The 23689-nt window shown below is 38.4% G+C and overlaps 1 protein-coding gene across 5 annotated transcripts in view; it reads right to left on the reverse strand.

Moving 5' to 3' along the window:
* The window catches only part of DENND5B (DENN domain containing 5B), a 196076-nt gene that overhangs the window by 104151 nt on the left and 68236 nt on the right, over positions 1-23689 (reverse strand). For 3 of the 5 annotated variants that reach the window (XM_067008967.1, XM_067008969.1, XM_067008971.1), the window contains exon 2: positions 713-822. In XM_067008967.1, the coding sequence (XP_066865068.1) occupies positions 713-822 (110 nt within the window). Of the gene's footprint in view, positions 1-712; positions 823-3657; positions 3724-23689 lie in introns of all 5 variants that reach the window. The other 2 variants (XM_067008968.1, XM_067008970.1) reach the window with 1 other exon arrangement.

Genomic DNA, 23689 nt, shown 5'->3' on the forward strand with positions numbered 1-23689 from the left:
CCCTGTCCACCTTTAATCACTTCTGTGCCTATCGTGCCTGATCTCTGATTTACTCACTTTGGGGGCCCCTGATTTTTATAATCACAGAGATCATGGAGGAACAAAATATTATCTAGGCTTCTAAGAAGGACCCTTCCTAAATGACCTGAAAATTATGACCTACTGTATTTTTAAGAACCTCTAAAGGGACTTACAATCACCACTGGTAACTCATTACATTAATTTAAATTCCTTATAAACAAATTCCTACTAATGTCTAAATGATGCATTGAAGTTCCTTTCCTACCTTACTTTGTGAATATGATAAATTACAGACCCATCATACAACATTCCTTGAAATATGAAAACTGTAATCATGCTCCTTCCATCAGGCTCCACTTCAGGCCAAGAAAATGATATCACTGTTACCAAGGTGTCTACATATTAATTAATACAAATTCACCACACAGCTTAATAGCCGGAAAAGAAAATGGGCTTTGAGGGTCTGTTATATACACTTATTAGCTATGGGGACCTTAGGCAAGTTACTTAACCTATCTGAGCTTAATTTTCTACATCTGTAAAATGAGGATAATATATCTTAAAGAATTTTTTATTTAAAGGGTTAAATTAAATGAAATAATGTAGACATTCAAAATATAGTCACTACTGTCATCTTAAAATAAAAAGAAGGCTGAAGAGGAAAAAAAAAAACCCAAAACCAAACACCTACCATGTTTACTGCATCTTGATCGAAAGGGTTCCATTCTATATTCTGAGGATAGTGGGCCAGAACTTTGGATTTGAATGTTCTTCTCAAAGGACTCTGGTCAAAATTTTCACCTACGACAGATAATTAGTAATTAGTTAATATCTACAATTTTTTCAAAAGCACGTCATAGTTTTATTTTTATTTTCTATATATACTGACTGATGATATTGAAATCTGATTCAATTTCTACCTCTAACAGTCTCAGCTGTAAATTTTTCAATGGACATCTGAAAAGGAACTGTTAATAAGAGATCTGCATTTAAAAGTTCAGAATCTGAATTTTAAAATCCTGGCTACACAACTGATACTAAAAATCAAGACATGCTAAAATAATCCTTGCTGTAACCTAATTACTGTCCTCATTTCAACATGTGGTGACCAAAAAAAAAAAAAAAAAATCTATTTGGAAACATTTAACTCACTAAAGAAACATCTCAAATTAAGCTAATTATACTTCTTAAGATCCTGAAATTTTGTACATGGATAGACTTAATGCTGCAGTGCCCAAAGGAGGCAACTTTGCTTGAGTTCCCACAAAAATCTCTGGTAAATTTGACTGCATCGCCGTGCTTTTACAAGTAACATTATTAACAGAATCAGAAACATCATTACTGAGTTGTCTGGTTTAGCAGAAAGAACACATTAAGAACACTAACCTCTGAAAAGAAACAAGCTATTCTAAGCCATTTTCATCTCCCGTTAAAATTCTGGAAAGGTAAAAGACTATCCTTTGATTATTATACATAAGAAAATTCAGTAATAATTGTTAGCTCAGTTCTTTATGTACTTGACCAAATTAACTCCCATGAGACCTGTTACCTCCAAATGCCTTACTTTCACAAAATATTTTAATATGGATGGATCTTAAATTCTCAGTGTCAAAAAGTTGAGATTAAGGAATTAGAAGCAATACCATTCTGTCTCCTGTGTTCTTTCTACTTGTTAAGTTCTAAGTAAGTACAAAACACAAGCTGATGTATTAAAAGATAAATGCCACCTACCAGTATTTGTACAAATAAAAATATCATAAAGCAATTCATGAGTCATATTTGGACACCTAGTTAGACTCAGTTTCCACCTCTGGTAAAAATATAAAAGACGTATACTAAAACACCTTTCAGTGCAAAACTTATCAGATCACAGAAGGAGGGAAAAGTCACACTGTAAAATCTTGTTGGAGACTGCAATATAAAATACACAGGAGCGTTTTTGAATAAAGGCACATAATTTAAATAGATTTACTGCAGCAACTAACCTAATTTAAGTCCTTGGCTAATGATCATTTTCCTTTGGATTCCTCTCACTTATTTAGGCAAGCACTTCATCTCTATGTCTTTCTACCTCATATTTCCATCTTCTAAGGGATAGAGAGCTTTCACTTCTAGAAGAGAAACTGTCAAAGGCATCCCTAAGGAAAGTTTATCAATTTCTGCACCATGCCTCTAGGGTATGGGAAAGTCAATGGAAAATGTGAAAACATCCATGGGTCACTACATCTGAAGAAAGGAGTCAGGGCTCATGGTTGATCTCAGAAAGGATAAATGGTATCTTTAAGCTGGTACTAGATTCTCATGCAAACGCTAAGAATTTTTAGATTATTTATTTCTTCATTAAAAAAAGAAAGGTTACTTTTCACTTCAAGACAGAGAAAAACAAAAATTCTCTCCTGGTTCTAAGGTTTATGCTGCTGACTGTGCTAGTGACACAGCAACGGGATAATCCTCAGATAATACCCAGCTGTCAAGAAACCCTCTCCTTCGCCCACCCTCAAATACCAAAAATGCTTATTTTATCATTCACAAATGTAAATAAAATATGAAATACTGCAGGAGCAGAAGAAACGGCATATAATGCAGGATATTACTCCTTGCAACACTTACCTTTTAATGAATTCCTGCCTCAGTTTGGTTAAAATAGTAACATTATCTTCATTCATATATCAAGTTACTAATGGATGGGGCAATAAATCAGAAAAGTCATGACACTGCCATTTTCAATATAATTGTCCTGTTAAGGAAGGAACACCACACCCTCTTGAGGCACAATGAATCAACCAGAAGAGAGAGAAGGAAAACCACCACCAGGGAAAAAGAATTTCACAAAAACAAAAACCCAGGAAACAGAAATACAAATCTAACAAAAGAAAAACAGAACCACCACCATCACTTCTTATTAGACTGCTTTAAAAGGGGGGAAGATCATTGCTATATACACAGCTGTCTTGGCAAATATTATTTTGAAGAAAATTTGGAGAAAATCTGAGTGATAATTCTGATAACACTGTTAAGGATTCAGAAGTGAGTAAACGCAGCTACTCCTACTAGCACCAGTCAAAGAAGAGAACCTTGGAGATGCCTTTTGGAGGTGTCAGACAGAGTAACAACCTAACCTTTGCACTTTGAACCCATGAACCTCTAACATAGAATTTACTGCTAGGACTTAGCAGGAAAAATGAATCAGTCTAAGAATTTGGATTCCCAGGAAATGGAAATTACATAAGTATGCTTTACTTAACTTAAAACCCACCTTTTAAAACATTATCCTGAAATAAACAAGGATTATAAATTTGTGCAAATATTAATATCCCCCACGACAACTACAAGTGGACTTAATTTCAAGTAATGTTGCCAAGTAACCTCCTACTGACCTTAAGCTACAGTTAAGACTTTCCTCCTAAGAAAATAGGACATATCTGCCAAGAGAGCTTAGACCCTAATGAATAAATAATTTCTTCAAGGCTTGAGCAAATGAGGTCTTTACAAAAATTAAGATTCAAATGAGAGAACAGAAATACAAAATAATACCTTTTTTTGCCTAAGCAAAACTGAATAAAGAAGCAATTTGATGGGCTTGGGATGAATTAAAATAATAATTTCTAACACCTCAACTTTTATTTTTATTTTTACCTGAAGTCGTATTTGCAGCATCTTGGCTCTTGCCATGACGATCTGCTTCTAGCCATTGGTACAAAACTACATAATGTAACAGAAACAAAAAAGCTTTATGAACAAAGAAACACAAACAAACAAAAAAGCAAAAATGACTGTGAAGAATGGAAAATGAGAATTAAAAAATTAAACAAAAGCAATTAAACATGAGACATTAATATCAACGGAACATAGCTTAACACTAACAGTACGTAGCTTCTAAGCTATTAGTAATAAGAAAGGAAAGAGAATAGGTAATTGTATTTTAATGTAATAAGTGAAATGCTATTGAAACATCTGTAACAGTTATTCATATGGGAAAAAGTACACACTTTTCTTAATGCTAATTTAAAGAGAAGTATCAGGAGAAAGCTAATGTTTCTATAGTCGGATATAATAAAATATGGTAGTAAGACTAAATGACCAACTATGGAAATTGCATCCCAATTTCTGCAAACCTATCAGTATGTCTGAAGTCCAAAAAACTGACTACACCAAATGCTGACAAGTATGCAAAGAGAACTCTTGTAAATTGGTGGTGGTAATGCAAAAAGGTACAGCCACTTAGGAAAGACAGTTTGCAGTTTCTTACAAGGCTAAACATAGTCCTACTATATGATCCTATAACCCCAGTCTAATCAGTAGAGAAAGATAATACAAATTTCAAGAGGAGCAACCTACAATATGCTTGATGAATACTTGTCAAAACTGTCAAGGTCATCAAAAACAAGTAAGGTCTGAGAAACTGTCATAGCCGAGAGGAGCCTAAGGAGACAAGACAACTGAATGCAAATGTGGTATTGAATGGAGTGTAGACTTTAGTTAACAATAATGGATCATATTGATTCATTAATTGCAACACAAGCATCATACTACCCTAGGATGTTAATGACAGGGAAAACTGTGCATGGAGGGAGGTGTGGTGGGGTGTATGTGGGAACTCTCTTATTATCTTCTCAATTTTTCTGTAAATCTAAAACTGTTCTAAAAATCAAGTCTGTTTTTAAAAATTACATTCCAATATTTAATGTAAGGACAAAAACATATATTATATCTAATCTTATAAGTAGTCTACCTTTTGTAAAGGCTAACACAGATATCTTACTGTTAATCCATCCAAATGATTAAAAGTAGTAAAACACATCAAGTGTGGCATTTTGTTCCAAATGACTGTGGATTCATATTGTAGTAAGAAACTAGTTTTGGACACCATTCTGATTTCTCACAGAATAATTTATATTTTGAAATATATTACTAATTTTAAGAAGATTAAGTGTTGTAATCTATTTACATTCTTATCCATTTTTCCACTGCTTCATTTAGGCACTCTTTTCTTTAGTATCTTTCCATCAATTTGCTGGCATAAGCAGCTGATAAATTATTTTCTGTCACTGCTGTTTGCTCACTGTTTTAATCAGAAGCTTGTCTGTGCTCCTCCACGTCTCATAAATATAACTAACAGCTGTGTTCCTCTTAATACCTATAGCACTGTCTTCACCAAAGATGAGGCTAGGCCCCACAGGATGAACTTCCAGCAAAATGGCAACTCTCATTATTTTGGTATAGGGTAACAGTTAAGAGAAATAAGCTATGCAAACACAAGCTCAAGTTTGCTCAGTACAGAGATTCCATTAGTCAACTATCCTCTTATGTACCATTAACTAAGAAGTATCAACTCTTGGGGAAAAGTTTACTACAATGAGGACACAGGCTATTAAAAAATTCACACTAGAGCTCTGTAACTTAGAAGTTTGAAGGGTGTGTAAACTTCTGTATGTCTTAGAGATGTCAGAGTCTTTCCTTTAAAGAGCCAAATAATGATCACTGTAGGGTCCGAATAGCCAGGGAACCTTCCTATCCACATCTCAAAGGTCTGCATGATCCCAAGAGAGTAGCACAGGCTAAGCTTCTACTTTGGGATGCTATTTATCTATCCACAGATATCGTGAGAGTTCTAGATCCCAAACAAGATTTGCAGAAATTTTCTATGCTCTCCCTCCACAAAACAACAAAAACAGGGCTGGGAAAGCTACCTATGGAACTCCTGAACTGAAGGAATAAAGGAACTGATTCATTATAAATGGCTAAGGGTGCCCTGAAATCACGACGGAAATTATTTGCATCTTTAGGGACAGCCAGAACTGTGAACTGACATCCATCTATCATCAGGGATAGATGACCCAAAACAGACCTCTGAACAGCCCCCCAAAATACACCCAGTGTGCAAAGCCCTTGGTTGAGGGTGCCCCAGTGGGCACACAAGTCAGTGCCCTCCTCCACTCCTCCAGGTTACCGCATACTCCTGGGGGGCAATATTGTTACAACTGGGACTAACATGAAAGAAGTGGAGAAGCAGACCTTACTCATTGAATATATACTACAGGCGTTTCCTCTTTCTGGGTCACAGGAACAACAACTACTAATTAGAGCAGTAGCAGAGCAGGGTAGTATTAGATTACTTACTCCAAGTGACACAAATATCTCCCCATTTAGAAGAGCAAGCATGAATTTTACAAATGATGCTGAATATCCCTCTTACAGAAATGAGACACAAAGTAGGGAAACTAATCCATTCAATGGTCTGATAATTCTGCTAGCTCTTATCTAAAGGCTATCCTGCCCTGTTTAAGGAGTAAACTCTTGGCTGTGTTCAGAGTATCACTGCCATTATATTTACCAATTACTTCATATAGCCTTTGTTTCTGGTTTTACTGGACAAAAAGAAAAAATATGAAAATTATTCCAGATCATTTTACTCTGGTCAGTTATATGGAGAATGGTACATAAGCAAAAATAATTTTAACAGATTTGAGATTCAATTATTTTATTACTGCCTCCAGATTACCAAAATCCAATTAACTATGGCCTAAATAATTCTGAGAATTTCCAGCGAAATAAGTGCATCTGCTTCATGCAAAGCTATAATGTGAATCACCATTAGACCAAATTTGGATTGGCACTGGGAGTAAGGGACCCTGCCCCCAGCTCTGAGTCACTGGTGAGGATTTCTATAGTCTGTGCATGAGGTTGCAAGTAGAGGGAGATCTGTGAACCTTGGAGCTATTTCTCAGGCTGAGAGACCCTGTTACATATTTCTTCACTCATCTCCTCTCTGAACCTTCCCACTCCTAGGGCCCCACTGAGCTCCCTCCCTTGTTGTCCATTTCCACCACAGTCTATTTCTGAACAGGGTATTTCTCCACAAAACAAGGCCAAGTCTCCCAATACTTCCCTATGCTCCTGTCCCTGAAGGATATCACTGAAGTCTAGATGCTTTAAAGAAAGTCTGCTGATAGGAATAACGAAAACAGAAGGGAAGGTGAAACAGGTAATCTCTTCTGCCCTGTCCCTTTTTCATTGGGTTCCTTTTCTCTCTAGAGGTAAAGTTAACACACACACACACACACACACACACACACACACACACACACACACACAGAATACTCACAGTCAGTAATCTTTCCTCGGTATTTTGATAAAGGTGAGAGGAGGAAATGGAGATACTATGGATGCTGCCTAAGAAGTCCATGCTGAGGCAAAGACAAAGGGATGATATGGTGGTGAGGTAACTCTTCTCCTTCCCACGTCTAACCCTACAGGTCTCCAAATGTCTTATCTCCAAAGACCCAGCCTGAATTACTATGAGCGGGAGTTGGGAGAGGGGATACTAGGCAGCAGTGGGCCCTACAAGAGACTGACCAGGGAAAGAGAAATGGGAGTGGGTGAGGAGGGGTGGGCACCTTCACAGCGGTAACTAAAATAAAGGGGGCACTCCTGTGACGTTCACAGAAAGACATTTCCTGCACATGTGCTGTCTCTACACCACAGTAAGATGTCCCCTTCGAAGCACATCCCCCAGGAGGCTGCATATTCACTATTCATTCTGATAATTCTCCAACTATTTAGACATCTCTGAGCAGGCGACGTATAAGCAGAGACCTGATGAAGTAGTAGCCATCAGAGTTAACACACAGAGCTTACTATAGGCAGGTGTTATTCTAAGTGCTCTACATATATTAACCCATTTCATCATCATAATTACTCTATGAAGTAGGTCCCATTATTGTTCTCATTTTACAGATGTAGAAACTGAGGCACAAAAAGGTTAAATAACTTGCTCAGGTCAGATAACGAGGAAATTCAAACCTAAGCAGTCTGACTCCAGAGTCTGTGCTCTTAATTCTATGTACGAGGTCATCTCAGGAAAGAGTATTTCAGGCAAGGGAAATAGCAAGTGGACAGCCCCTGTGGTACAAGTGAGCTTGTCCCAGCTGAGATGCAGCAGGCCAGGACACCGGTGCATCTGAGTGAGGTGGTGGAAAATGAAGTCAGAGAGATAGCCAGGAACCAGATAAAACAGGACCTTGTAGGCTGTGGTGTGGACTTTTGATTTTATACTAAGTATCATGGACAGTAACTGGAGTGTCTTAAACAGAGAAGTGACTTTGTTTTAAAAAGATCACCCTGGCATCTGAGAGAACAGACTGCAGTGGTCAAGGGTAGATGCAGAGATCAGTTAGGAGCTTCTGCAACAGTCCAGGCAAGAGACGATGGCAGTACAGATAAGAGAGAGAGTGCTACGGTGGTGAGAAGTGATAAGATTCTAAATACATTCTGAAGGCATAAAATATTATGTATGATTTGCTGATGGATTAGATGTGAGAGAAACGAATAGTCAAGAAGGATATCATGATACCATGGATTTTGGTCTACACACCTGGATGAATAGGGTAGCTATTAACTGAAACAAGGAACAATGGAGAAGACGGGGATTTTACTGCGGGGAGGAGGGCTGTCAGGGAGCTGGAATGAAGAATTCAGTTTTGGATATGTTAACTCTGAGATGCCTATTAGATATCCAAGAGAAGTTTTTGAATAAGCATTTAGATATATGAATTTTTTAAAATTTTATTTATTTATCTATCTATCTATTTATTTATTTATGGCTGTGTTGGGTCCTCATTGCTGCACATGGTCTTTAGTTGCGATGAGCGGGGACTACTCTTTGTTGCAGCGTGCGGGCTTCTCATTGCGGTGGCTTCTCTTGTTGTGGAGCACGGGCTCTAGGTGCATGGGCTTCAGTAGCTGGGGCACGTGGGCTCTAGAGCTCAGGCTCAGTAGACGTGGCACATGGGCTTAGTTGCTACGCGGCATGTGGGACCTTTCCAGACCAGGGCTTGAACCCGTGTCCCCTGCATTGGCAGGTGGATTCTTAACCAGTGCGCCACCAGGGAAGCCCCTAGATATACGAATTTAAATTCAGGGGAAAAGTTAGAAACGTAAAAAGGACGGTATTCAACATCACAGGGCTGGGTAAGATCACTTAGGAAATGACTGTAGATGAAGAGAGGAAGCCTGGGGTCAGACCTAGGGGACTCAAGCAACACTGAGAGGCTGGGAAGAGGATGAGGAACTAGCAAAAAGGTAAATGGGAAAAAGCAGTCAGTAAGGTAAGAGAAAACCAGAAGCATCATGGAAGCTAAGTTAAAGAAAATGTTTTGACAAGGACGGTGCTGACAACAGGAAGTCACCGTGACCTTGACAGAGAGATTTCTGTGTGGTGTGGGGGTGAAAACCTGTCTGGCGTTGTTCCAAGAAAGACTGCAAAGAGAGGAAGTCGAGGCAGAGAGCATAATCAACTCTTCTGAGGAGTTCTGCTGGAAAGATGATAAAGGGATAATATTGGAGGAGAATGTGGGGGGGTTGAGGGAAGGGTTTCAGGTTTTGTTTTGTTAAAGACAGGAGGATGTTAACTCATTCAAGCAACATTTCCAGTGTGCCTACGCTATGCCAGGCACAGTGACTGATGCTCTAGGTCTGATCAGGACAGTCCAGTCCTCTGAGGATCTCTCACTCTCCTACCTTGCCTTCCTAATTCTACACAGAGAGCTGGTTTGCCCATTCCATACTACATTATGGCTGATACAGGGTGTACTCCCCAGGCAACCACACTTCCTATCCTCAGCATACAGCTTACCTACTTTATCCTTGTAAGCCTTTATGAAACAGAACAGGACCCTCTGAAGCCCTCCCAGGTACAAATCCTTTCCATGTCACCCATTTCTTGTTTGCAGGAAATAGGCTTCATTCAGCCTCCTTGACCTTCCCTGAGTCCCAAAGGGCAGATTCAAACAGTTGCTTATCAAGGAAGGGAGGGAATGCAGAAGCGAAGGAGGAGCAGTCAAGAAAGAGTAGTGCAGCCACAGGGCAGGGTCCTGGTTCCATCACAAGGAATATACTTAACAAATACCTTTGAGTTCTTCTGCAGGAACTAAGTACCCCACCCAGGTGGAGGATGGTAACTTCAGGCTGAGCACAAGAGTCCTGGAACACTGCCCTGTTACCTTACCACCAATCAATCAGAAGAAAGTCTGCACACAGTGGAAGAGAACAAAGACTCTGATGCCCTCCTCAAATAAAAATAAAAATAAAAATTTCATGGTAGAGCAGAGTCTTTGGAGTTGGTTTTCAGACATGAGTCCGCTTTCTCCCCAGGTTGCTGGCCTTCTGAATAAAGCAACCTTTCCATTCCTACCAGCACTTGTCTCTCAAGTATTGGCTTTCAAGCATCAAGCAGCCAAACCTGAGTTTGATAACATTTATACAGGACACTGAATCCACGAGGGACTGCATTCTCTCCACTTTATCTTTTCTCCCTCTGGCACTCCTTGAAACAGTCCCAAACCATTCTCACTTGAATAAGCCATGCCAATTATCTTAGCACCAGTGAACAGCTATTGCTGATACTGGATTTATGACAGACAGCAGGCGCTCACCAACATCCATGTTCTCCTCTCCTTCCCAATATCCTTGCATCTGGGTGGGGGCCAAAAGACTATTTCTTACCAATGAAATGGGAGCAGAAGTGATGGGTGTCACCTCCAGCTTGAGGCACACAACCTGTCTTTCTTCTGCTACTCATCAGCTAAATGCAAATGGAAATGGGGCCTTAAAGACGGGAAGACCACACATGGAAGAAACCTGACTCACTGAATGCCTCTGCAAAACAGAGCCCCTTCCCACCTTGGCCCACATTAGACTAAACAATGAATGAGAAATAAGCTTCTATTGTTTTGAGCCACTGATAGTCTAGGGTTGTTATTACAACAGTTAGCTATTTTTATATTTCTGGATTAGCCTGAATTTTAATTTGTGTTAGTTTTGACCTTTTGACTATGATGCCAAACCCTGACTATACTGTACCTTCTCTTCCTTGGTAATGCTCTGCATTGCCTGCTACTGTGCTCAAATGCATGATGAGTATAGTTCTTCAAATATGGGATAGAATTTGCCAATTTTCTATGAATGCTCTCTACCTTTCATAGAAGAAGCCATATAACCACCACTAAGCTACTAATCAAGACCACAGGTTTTAACTCACGATGGGCCTATTAGCCTTTCTAAATCTACAACCTCTAAATCCAGCTGGCAATCTTGCAGATGTAGGCTGCTGGTCACAAAGGGAAGCAAGCAAAAGAAGCTGGAGGGATCTCTGAAAATTCATAGACACTAGTGAAAAATGTTCATCGACAAAGAAACCTGAATTCTGGTAAGCCTAAAAGTTTATTTTGATTTAGATCTTAATAAAAGTACATCAACATACATCCAGTAAGTTGTGAATTTCTAAGAGACTCATAATATATTTCCTTCTTGATTATATCAAATTTAAAGAGCCATACTTTATTTAGTTAACATTAAATATAAATACACTTCAATTATAGAAGTTTATTCACTGGGAACCAAAGGAGTACACAATACAGATATTCTGTTTCAAACTCAGCTGGAGGTACCCCAATTTAATTCTGTCCCTAACCACCTGGAGTTCGTGCGGGCATTATCCATTAGAGGGCATGGTTCCCAATAAGACTGCCCTGATTTCAGAGATTCCGCAGGCCACCTGCTCTTCTCACAGACTGGTAATACATTTGGAAGTTCCCACAAACCCCTCTAGTTTGACAATTTATAACTCACAGAACTCAGGAAAATGCTACACTTATGAGTGTAGTTTTATTACAAGGGATACACATCAGAAGGATGAGACAAATGAAGACACACACAGGCTGAGGTCTGGGAAAGACTGCAGAACTTTCACGCTCTCTCCTTGTGGATTCAGGGTGTGTTACACTCCATCACACCCCCTCAACAATGTGTTCCTCAACCAGGAAGCTCCGCTGAGCTTTGGTGTCTAAAGTTTGGGGCTCGACTGGGAGCCTGAACCAAGATGGCGGAGCAGAAGGACGTGCTCTCACTCCCTCCTGTGAGAACACCAGAATCACAACTAGCTGCTGGACAATCATCAACAGGAAGACACTGGAACTCACCAAAAAAGATACCCCACATCCAAAGACAAAAGAGAAGCCAGAATGAGATGGGAGGAGGGGCGCAATCACAGCAAAATCAAATCCCATAACTGCTGGGTGGGTGACTCACAGATTGGAGAAAAATTATACCACAGATGTCCACCCACTGGAGAGGTTCTGAGCCCCCCATCAGGCTTCCCAACCTGGAGGTCCGGCAACAGGAGGAGGAAATCCTAGAGAATCAGACTTTGAAGGCTACTGGGATTTGACCGCAGGACTTTGACAGGACTGGGGGAAACAGAGACTCCACTCTTGGAGGGCACACACAAAGTAGTGTGCGCATCGGGACCCAGGGGAAGGAGCAGTGAACGCAGGGGACACTGAACCAGACCTACCTGCTAGTGTTGGAGTGTCTCCTGCGGAGGCGGGGGTGGGGGGTGACTGTGGCTCACAGTGGGGATGGGAACACTGGCAGCAGAAGTTCTGGGAAGTACTCCTTGGCGTGAGCCCACCCAGAGTCCACCATTAGCCCCACCAAAGAGCCCAGGTAGGCTCCAGTGTTGGGTTGCCTCAGGCCAAACAACCAACAGGGAGGGAACCCAGCCCCACCCATCAGCAGTCAAGTGGATTAAAGTTTTACTGAGCTCTGCCCACCAGAGGAACTCCAGCTCTACCCACCACCAGTCCCTCCCATCAGGAAACCTGCACAAGCCTCTTAGATAGCCTCATCCACCAGAGGACAGACAGCAGAAGCAAGAACTACAATCCTGCAGCCTGTGGAACAAAAATCACATTCACAGAAAGATAGACAAGATGAAAAGGCAGAGGGCTATGTACCAGATGAAGGAACGGGATAAAACCCCAGAAAAACAACCACATGAACTGGAAATACGCAACCTTCCAGAAAAAGAATTTAAAATAATGATAGTGAAGATGATCCAGAACCTGGGAAAAACAATGGAGGCAAAGATCAAAAAGATGCAAGAAATATTTAACAAAGACATACAAGAATTAAAGAACAAACAAACAGAGATGAACAATACAATAACTGAAATGAAAAATACACTAGAAGGAATCAATAGCAGAATAACTGAGGCAGAAGAAGGGATAAGTGACCTGGAAGACAGAATGGTGGAATTCACTGCTATGCAACAGACTGAAGAAAAAAGAATGAAAAGAAATGAAGACAGCCTAAGAGACCTCTGGGACAACATTAAATGCAACAACATTCACATTATAGGGGTCCCAGAAGGAGAAGAGAGAAAGGACCCAAGAAAATATGTGAAGAGATTATAGTCGAAAACTTCCCTAACATGGGAAAGGAAATAGCCACCCACGTCCAGGAAAGCACAGCAAGTCCCATACAGGATAAACCCAAGGAGAAACACGCCAAGACACATAGTAATCAAACTGGCAAAAATTAAAGACAAAGAAAAATTACTGAAAACAGCAAGGGAAAAATGACAAATAACATACAAGGGAACTCCCATAAGTTTAACAGCTGATTTCTCATCAGAAACTCTAGAAGCCAGAAGGGAGTGGCATGACATATTTAAAGTGATGAAAGGGAAGAACCTACAGCCAAGATTACTCTACCTGGCAAGGATCTCATTCAGATTCGATGGAGAAATCAAAAGCTTTACAGACAAGCAAAAGCTAAGAGAATTCAGCACCACTAAACCAGCTCTACAACAAATGCTAAAGGAACTTCTCTAAGTGGGAAACACAAGAGAAGAAAAGGACCTATAAAAACAAACCCAAAACAATTAAGAAAATGGTTCTAAGAACATACATACCAAAAATTACCTTAAATGTGAATGGATTAAATGCTCCAAGCAAAAGACACAGGCTTGCAGAATGGATACAAAAACAAGACCCATATATATGCTGTCTACAAGAGACCCACTTCAGACCTAGGGACACATACAGACTGAAAGTGAGGGGATGGAAAAAGATATTCCATGCAAATGGAAATTGAAAGCTGGAGTAGCAATACTCATATCAGATAAAATAGACTTTAAAATAAAGAATGTTATAAGAGACAAGGAAGGACACTACATAATGATCAAGGGACCAATGCAAGAAGAAGATATAATAATTATAAATATATATGCGCCCAACATAGGAGCACCTCAATACATAAGGTTAACAGCTGTAAAACAGGAAATCAACAGTAACACAGTAATAGTGGGGGACTTTAACACCTCACTTACACCAATGGACAGACCATCCAAAATGAAAATAAATAAGGAAACAGAAGCTTTAAATGACACAATAGACCAGATAGATTTAATTGATATTTATAGGACATTCTATCCAAAAACAGCAGATTACACTTTCTTCCCAAGTGTGCACGGAACATTCTCCAGGATAAATCACATCTTGGGTCACAAATCAAGCCTCAGTAAATTTAAGAAAACTGAAATCATATCAAGCATCTTTTCTGACCACAACGCTATTAGATTAGAAATGAATTGCAGGAGAAAAAACGTAAAAAACACAAACACATGGAGGCTAAACAATATGTTACTAAATAACCAAGAGATCACTGAAGAAATCAAAGAGGAAATCAAAAAACACCTGGAGACAAATGACAATGAAAACACGACAATCCAAAACCTATGGGATGCAACAAAAGCAGTTCTAAGAGGGAAGTTTATAGCTATACAAGCCTACCTCAAGAAACAAGAAAAATGTCAAATAAATAATCTAACCTTACACCTAAAGGAACTAGAGAAAGAAGAACAAACTAAACCCAAAATTAGCAGAAGTAAAGAAATCATAAAGATCAGAGCAGAAATAAATGAAATAGAAACAAAGAAAACAATAGCAAAGATCAATAAAACTAAAAGCTGGTTTTTTGAGAAGATAAACAAATTGATAAACCGTTAGCCAGATTCATCAAGAAAAAGACGGAGAGGACTCAAATCAAAAAAATTAGAAAGGAGGGCTTCCCTGGTGGCACAGTGGTTGACAGTCCGCCTGCCAATACAGGTTTGTGCACCGGTCCGGGAAGATGCCACATGCCACGGAGCGGCTGGGCCCGGGAGACATGGCCACTGAGCCTGCGAGTCTGGAGCCTGTGCTCCGCAACGGGAGTGGCCAGAACAGTGAGAGGCCCTCGTAGCACAAATAAATAAATAAATAAATAAATAAAATAAAATTAGAAAGGAAAAACAAGTTACAACAGACACTTGCAGAAATACAACGCATCCTAAGAGACTACTACCAGCAACTCTATGCCAATAAAAAGGACAACCTGGAAGAAATGGACAAATGCTTAGAAAGGTATAACCTTCCAAGACTGAACCAGGAAGAAATAGAAAATATGAACAGACCCATCACAAGTAACGAAATTGAAACTGTGATTAAAAATCTTCCAACAAACAAAAGTCCAGGACCAGATGGCATCACAGGTGAATTCTATCAAACGTTTAGAGAAGAGCTAACACCTATCCTTCTCAAACTCTTCCAAAATATTGCAGAGGAAGGAACACTCCCAAATTCATTCTATGAGGCCACCATCACCCTGATACCCAAACCAGACAAAGATACTACAAAAAAAGAAAATTACACATCAATATCACTGATGAATATAGATGCAAAAATCCTCAACAAAATACTAGCAAACAAAATCCAACAACATATTAAAAGGATCATACACCATGATCAAGTGGGATTTATCCCAGGGATGCAAGGATTCTTCGATATACGCAAATCAATCAATGTGATACACCATATTAACAAATTGAAGAATAAAAACCATATGATCATCTCAATAGATGCAAAAAAAGCTTCTGACAAAATTCAACACCCATTTATGATAAACTCTCCAGAAAGTGGGCATAGAGGGAACCTATCTCAACATAATAAAGGCCATATATGACAAACCCACAGCAAACATCATTCTCAATGGTGAAAAACTGAAAGCATTTCCTCTAAGATCAGGAACAAGACAAGGATGTCCAGTCTCACCACTATTGTTCAACATAGTTTTGGAAGTCCTAGCCTCAGCAATCAGAAGAAAAAGAAATAAAATACAAATTGGAAAAGAAGAAGTAAAACTGTCACTGTTTGCAGATGACATGATACTATACATAGAGAAACCTAAAGATGCCATGAGAAAACTACTAGAGCTAATCAACGAATTTGATAAAGATGCAGGATACAAAATTAATGCACAGAAATCTCATTCATTCCTATACACTAACGATGAAAAATCTCTAAGAGATATAAAGGAAACACTTGCATTTACATTGCAACAAAAAGAATACCTAGGAATAAACCTGTATGCAGAAAACTATAAGACACTGATGAAGAAATTAAAAGACAATACAAACAGATGGAGCAATATACCATGTTCCTGGATTGGAAGAATCAACATTGTGAAAATGACTACACTACTCAAAGCAATCTACAGATTCAATGCAATCCCCATCAAGCTACCAATGACATTTTTCACAGAACTATAACAAAAAATTTCACAGTGTGTTTGGGAACACAAATGACCCTGAACAGCCAAAAACATCTTGAGAAAGAAAAACGGAGGTGGAGGAATCTGGCTCCCTGACTTCAGACTATATTACAAAGCTACAGTAATCAAGACAATATGGTACTGGCACAAAAACAGATACATAGATCAATGGAACAAGATAGAGAGCCCAGGGATAAACCCACGCACCTATGGTCAACTAAGGAGGCAAGGCTATACAATGGAGAAAAGCCAGTCTCTTCAATAAGTGGTGCTGGGAAAACTGGACAGCTACATGTAAATGAATGAAATTAGAACACTCCCTAACACCATACACAAAAAAAACCTAAAAATGGATTAGAGACCTGAATGTAAGACTGGACACTATAAAACTCTTAGAGGAAAACATAGGAAGAACACTCTTTGACATAAATCACAGCAAGATCTTTTTTGATCCACCTCCTAAAGTAATGGAAATAAAAACAAAAAGAAATAAATGGGACCTAGTGAAACTTAAAAGCTTTTGCATAGCAAAGGAAACCATAAACAAGATGAAAAGACAACTCTCAGAATGGGAGAAAATATTTGCAAATGAATCGATGGACAAAGGATTAATCTCCCAAATATATAAACAGCTCATGCAGCTCCATATTAAAAAACCAAACAACCCAATCCAAAAATGGGCAGAAGACCTAAACAGACATTTCTCTGAAGAAGACATACAGATGGCCAAGAAGCACATGAAAAGCTGCTCAACATCACTAATTATTAGAGAAATGCAAACCAAAACTACAATGAGGTATCACCTCACACCAGTTAGAATGGACTTCATCAGAAAATCTACAAACAACAAATGCTGGACAGGGTGTGGAGAAAAGGGAACCCTCTTGCACTGTTGGTGGGAATGTAAATTGATACAGCCACTATGGAGAACAGTATGGAGGTTCCTTAAAAAACTAAGAATAGAATTACCATATGACCCAGCAATCCCACTACTGGGCACATACCCTGAGAAAACCATAATTCAAAAAGACACATGCACTCCAATGCTCACTGCAGCACTATTTACAAGAGCCAGGTCATGGAAGCAACCTAAATGCCCATCGAGAGACAAATGGATAAAGAAGATGTGGTACATATATACAATGGAATATTACTCAGCCATTAAAAGGAATGAAATTGGTTCATTTGTTGAGACGTGGATGGATCTAGAGACTGTCATACAGAGTGAAGTAAGTCAGAAAGAGAAAAACAAATATCGTATATTAACGCATATATGTGAAATCTAGAAAAATGGTACAGATGAACCAGTTTTCAGGGCAGAAATTGAGACACAGATGTAGAGAACAAACGTATGGACACCAAGGGGGGAAAGTCGTGGGGGTGTGTGTGTTTGTGATGAATTGCTCGATCGGGACTGACATGTATACACTGATGTGTATAAAAATGATGACTAATAAGAGCCTGCTGTATAAAACAAAAAACAAAAAAACCTGAGCCTAGGGGATTAGGGGAGGGATGGAGTGAGAGGTTGGGGTGAGCAGATGTAAGCTATTATATATGGAATGGATAAACCACAAGGTCCTACTGTATAGCACAGGAACTATTTTCAGTATCCTATGATAAACCATAATGGTAAAGAATATTTAAAAAAGAATGTATATATGTATAACTGAATCACTTTGTTGTACAGCAGAAATTAACACAACATTGTATATCAACTATACTTCAATTAAAAAATAAATTAGTATTAAAAAAAATAAAAATAAAGTTTGGGGCTCCATTACATACGCACGACTGATTAAATCATTAGCCATGTTACTGAAACTCAATCTCCAATCTCCTCCCCTCTCCTAGGTTGGTTCAATGTCCTTCTGTGACCAACCCCTACTTGAAGCTATCTAGGAGTCCCATCATTAGTTGCCTCATTAGGATAATATTCTTATTACCAGGAAATCCCCAGGGTTCTAGAAATTCAGTGCCAGGAACTCAGGACAAAGACCAGATAAATTCTTACTGGGCACTGTGCATCCCACCACCAAGCATAGAACACAACAGTACATTATTTACTTGCAAAAATAATCTTAACAATGAAGCCAGGATCTACAGTCCTCTGCTAATGATGAAAAAACAAACCGTTCTGCTCCTAATCCATGCTTGTCATACTATCCCTTTTGGAATAAAATATGAAACAAGAAAAAAACTTTTAAAAGCTATTGAAATAAAAATAATAAATATAAATTATACAGTATGTTGAAAGACAAAAAAGTGCAATGGAAAGTTACAGAAAAATAAGAGTAGGGTGAGGAGAGCAGTACAGAGCACCGGTTGCAATATTAAATAGGGAGGTCAGGTGGTCTCATTAAGATGATGATGTCTGAGTAGAGACTTCAAGAAGTGAATAAACCTTATCTCTCAGGAAAATCAAAGTGAACTAAGACACCAATCTCGTAAGTTCAGATCCCTGTCACCCACAGTCCAGATTCCTCAGATGGCACTTGAGGACCACCATGATCTAGACCTAGCCTACATGTCCAGCTCCGGCTTCCGAACTCCCCACTCCCAATACACCTGAACTTGAGCTCAATGACTTGCAATTCCCTTTAAGTACCGTGGTCTTGTGTCTGGAATGTCTTCCCTCATATTAGTTTTCTATTGCCTCCTTAATAAATTATGACAAACTTGGCAACTTAAAACAATACCCACACTTATTATCAGTTTCTGTAGATCAGAAGTCTGGGCATAGTGTGGCCCAAAGGGTTCCTTTGCTCTGGGTCTCACAATACTGGAGTCGTCCTGTTGTCAGGGCTGCATTCCTGAGCTCTGGGGAAGAATCATTTCCAAGCTCACCCCAGTTGTTGGCATAATTCAGTTCCTCTCGGTTACAGGGCAAAGGTCTCCCATTCCCTTACTGCCGGGCAGCTGGGCTGCCCTTAGCACCTAAGGCCTCGCTCTGGTCCTTGCATTTGGCCCCTGCTGGGCTCCTACAGGTCTTTTAAGCACAAAAAAAGTAAAGAGTTTCTTCCATAACACAGTATAAAACTACAAATTAGAACAGATCATTTTTATGGTCCAACATCTTATAAATTCCATGAGCTTAATTTTTAAATGAATCACTACTGTACAAACATTGTACTAAATACCTATTAGTTGACGTGTTAAAATAAAAACTTTCACTGATATTAAGGTTCAGAACACAGCATTTCTCTTCTTTTCTTGATTGGCACATAACACATAAATATAATGCCTTTTTTTTTTTTTAAGGAAATAGAACAGTTTAGTTTTTGGAACTCCATTCCTGTAACTACTCTGCATATTGCTATCCACTTAACATACTGTATTAAAACTGTTCAATTCTATCTCCTCCTTTCGACTTTAATCTCTTCAACACATTATTCATCCTTACTTCCTCAACACCTACTTAATACTGTGCCTGGTACATATGTTCTTTAGTGTTTGTTGCATAAATGGATAAATGAATGAAAATTGTTCTCACATCTGAATCATATACTCTACAATTTGTAAGACTTATTTAAAGAATTGGTAGCTGTGAAAATGAGTCATTTCAAAACTTTGACTATATAAACTGAAATGTAATTTAAGTAAAGGAATAAAATTAGCCCATTTTCTTTAGAACATTTTATTTCTTTTCCAATTTGTGCTGACTTGTACATTAAAATTTGACACCTACCTTATTTCAAACATAAGAACATAAGGATATTATTACTGTATCATATGTCCATGGTGGTATCACATGACCAGAATTTTATTATTCTTTGCTTTGAATCCAGGACTACCTGGCTAACTCTTTTTTTTTTTTTTCAAAGTAAACTTTAGTTTTGGGAATGGTTTTAGATTTACAGAAAAATTGGGAAGATAGTACAGAGTTCCAATATACCCTCCAACTAGTTTCCCCTTGTCTGTAAACATGACATTACCATTAATGAAGCAATATCGATACATTTTTCTTAATTAAAGTCTATACTTTATTCATTTCCAGAGTTTTTATCTAAGGTCCTTTCTTTGTTCCAGAATCCCATACACACATTACATTTAGTCATGTCTCCCTAAGCTCTTCTTGGCTGGGACAATTTCTCAGACTTTCCTTGTTTTAGATGACACTGACAGTTGTGAAGAGTACTTGTCAGGTATCGTGTAGAAAGTCCCTCAAATGGGATGTGTCTGTTTTCCTAATAATTAGACTGAGGTTAAGGGTTTTGGGAAGAAGATCATGGAGGTAAAGTGCCGTTTTCATCACATCAGATCAGGAATACACATCACCAACAGGACTTAATCACTGTTGATGATCACCACCTGACTGAGACAATGTTTCTCCGCTGTAAGACTCCTCTGTTTTCTCCGTTTTCCAACTATAATCTTTAGAAGGGAATCACTATAACCAGCCCATACTTAGAGTGGGGAGTTGGGCTCCATGTTCTCGAGGGAAGAGTATCTACATATATTATTTGGAATTCGAATGCAAGGGAGATGTGTCTCTCCCCTCCTTAACTTATTTGATCATTTATTTACATCTGTATGAACTCATGGATATTTTATATTTGGGGTCATAATCCAATGTACTTTTATTTTGTTGTTCACACGGCCACTGGGAACTCTTTCATTTGTCTCTTGGGGCCCACTGACATACTCTGATCTATGTGCTGTGCTTTGGTTTTGGTTTTGGCACTCCCTTAATTTCTGGCACTATAACGTGCTCCAGGCTCATCGTGAATATTTCCTGCTCCGTTTCCAGAGTTATAGCCATTTCTTCAAGGATCCCTCAATGCTTTAACTGGAGAATGGTATTACAAACAAGATCTGGGCACTAGGTGTGCTCATTTCTACTGGGGTATCACTGCTTCTAGGCCCTTCAGAAGTTAACTTGTTTTTAACTACTACTTAAATAGGAGAAGGTTTACAATACTAGTTTAGAAATACATTTTTAAACTTCTTTATAACAATATCTTATGAAGTATTTGTTCTTTGTAATATTTTCAGCAGTTGCCTAATATTTTCATATTAGGATTAAACCTTTCCCCTCCACTCTGCATGGTCGTCAATTCTCAACCTGGAGGGGCAACAGGAGATACAGTTTTTAGCATCTTTGTTGAGATCTTTGCAGAAAAGATGCCAGGAATATTTTTATAAACTTATTAACTGCTGATTTTATACAAATGTACAAATAGTTTTGTACAAATGTAGCTGCAAAATAGGTCAAACTCTTAATGCAAATAACTTTATCCTACCCTTCCCACATCTGAAAAGATTTTAGGAATCTCATCCATCCCAGACAGAGACAAGAACTGAATATATTCAAGACAAGAACTGAGTATAGTCAAGAACTAAGTATATCCATATTTCTGTGGAATTCTTGTATTTCTCAGAATTTTTTATTTTGGATGGTCTTAAATCTTTCAAATACTAAACAATTTATGTAGTATTATATAGGAGGGCATTTCAAAGAAAAATATATATTTCCTATTCTCTAGGAGTCTCTTTTCACTATGCCCTTTCAGCAACACGTAAGGTAAATTACTTTTACAGCGTACTCATTTTATCCCATTTTCTTGCCTATACTGTACCTTCATTATTAAATTTCTCATAAACTCTATGATTCAAGTTGTCCAAACCAAAGAACTTTATAGGACTTAACTAAGCCTGCGTGCCACAACTACTGAAGCCCGGGTGCCTAGAGACCATGCTCCGCAACAAGAGAAGCCACCACAATGAGAAGCCCATGCACTGCAACTAAGAGTAGCCCCCAGCTCTCCACAACTAAAGAAAGCCTGCACGTGCAGCAACGAAGACCCAATGCAGCCATTAAAAAAAAAAAAAAAAAAAAAAAAGCTTTACAGAGGCCTTCAAGTAGTTTCTACTCTAATATCTTATTTATTTCTTAAAAAGTTTTCCCATTACATTTCAAATATCTTTACAAAGAGATTTTTATCAATTTGACAAATGCAGTGTCACCTTACTTTATTTTTGGCTTAATTCATCAACTGTCACAAAGCTCTACATAATCCTTTTTACAGTTAGTAACTTTATGCATTTGTTTTATATTGCCACTTTGTGAACATAAAATGGATCGTGTAACTTTGTTCATTCACAGAATTGTCATGTTTGGTCATTTAGATGTAAACTATAAATTTTGGAAGCAAGTGGGAATTTGAATATTAACTAGATAATATTTTTTTAGTGATATTATTTTTAAATTTTAGGTTTGATCATTGTACTGGAGTAATGTAAAAATTTTTGTGCTCCTGCATGACCATTCCAGATACTTATAATTTTGTAGATATACTTGTATAGTGGATAAATTTAACTGCCATAAATGTTTGTTAAATTGTACTTCTGTGAGAGAATATAATAAGTCAAATTCTTTTAGGATGAATATTTTCCATCAACTTTTTTATTGTAGTAAGATACACATAACATAAAATTTACCATATTAACCATTCTTAAGTATACAATTCCATGGTATTAAATACATTTATAATATGCAACCATCACCACCATTCATCTTTATAATTCTTCTCACCTAGTAAATTGAAACCCTATGCCCATTAAAAAATAACTCCTCATTCCCTCCACCTCCTCAGGCCCTGGCAACCACCATTCTACTATCTCTATGATTCTGATTACTCTAAGCACTGCATATGAATAGAATCATACATAGAGTGCCTTCTCATGCCTGGCTTATTTCACTTAGTATAATGTTCTCAAAGTGTATTCATGTTGCAGCATACTGAAGAATTTCCTTCCTTTTGAAAGCTGAGTTATATTCCACTGTATAGTATAAGCCAAATTTTGCTTACTCATTTATCCACTGATGGACACCTGGGTGGCTTCCTTGCTATAGCCATTGTGAAGAATGCTGTTACAAACCTGATACATATATCTCTTTGAGACTCTGGCTTTCAATTCTTCTGGGTATATACCCACAGAGATGGAATTACTGGATTATATGATGAATCTATTTTTAATTTTTTGAGGAACCACCATACTGTTTTCCATAGCAAGTGTACCATTCCACATTCTAACCAACAGTGCACAAGGGTCCAATTTCTCCACATGCTCACCAACATTTGCTGTTTTCTGGTTTTTTGATAGCAGCCATCCTCATGGGTGAGGGGTACTTTTAGGATAAGTTTTAAAGGCTTTCCATTTTGCATGAATGAATGAACAAAAATCCAACAAACTCAAACTTCATTCAATTACATATAAATAATCAGTAGTTTGT

This window comes from Kogia breviceps, chromosome 12 (assembly GCF_026419965.1).
Source record: "Kogia breviceps isolate mKogBre1 chromosome 12, mKogBre1 haplotype 1, whole genome shotgun sequence".
In the NCBI taxonomy this organism is placed as follows: domain Eukaryota; kingdom Metazoa; phylum Chordata; class Mammalia; order Artiodactyla; family Physeteridae; genus Kogia; species Kogia breviceps.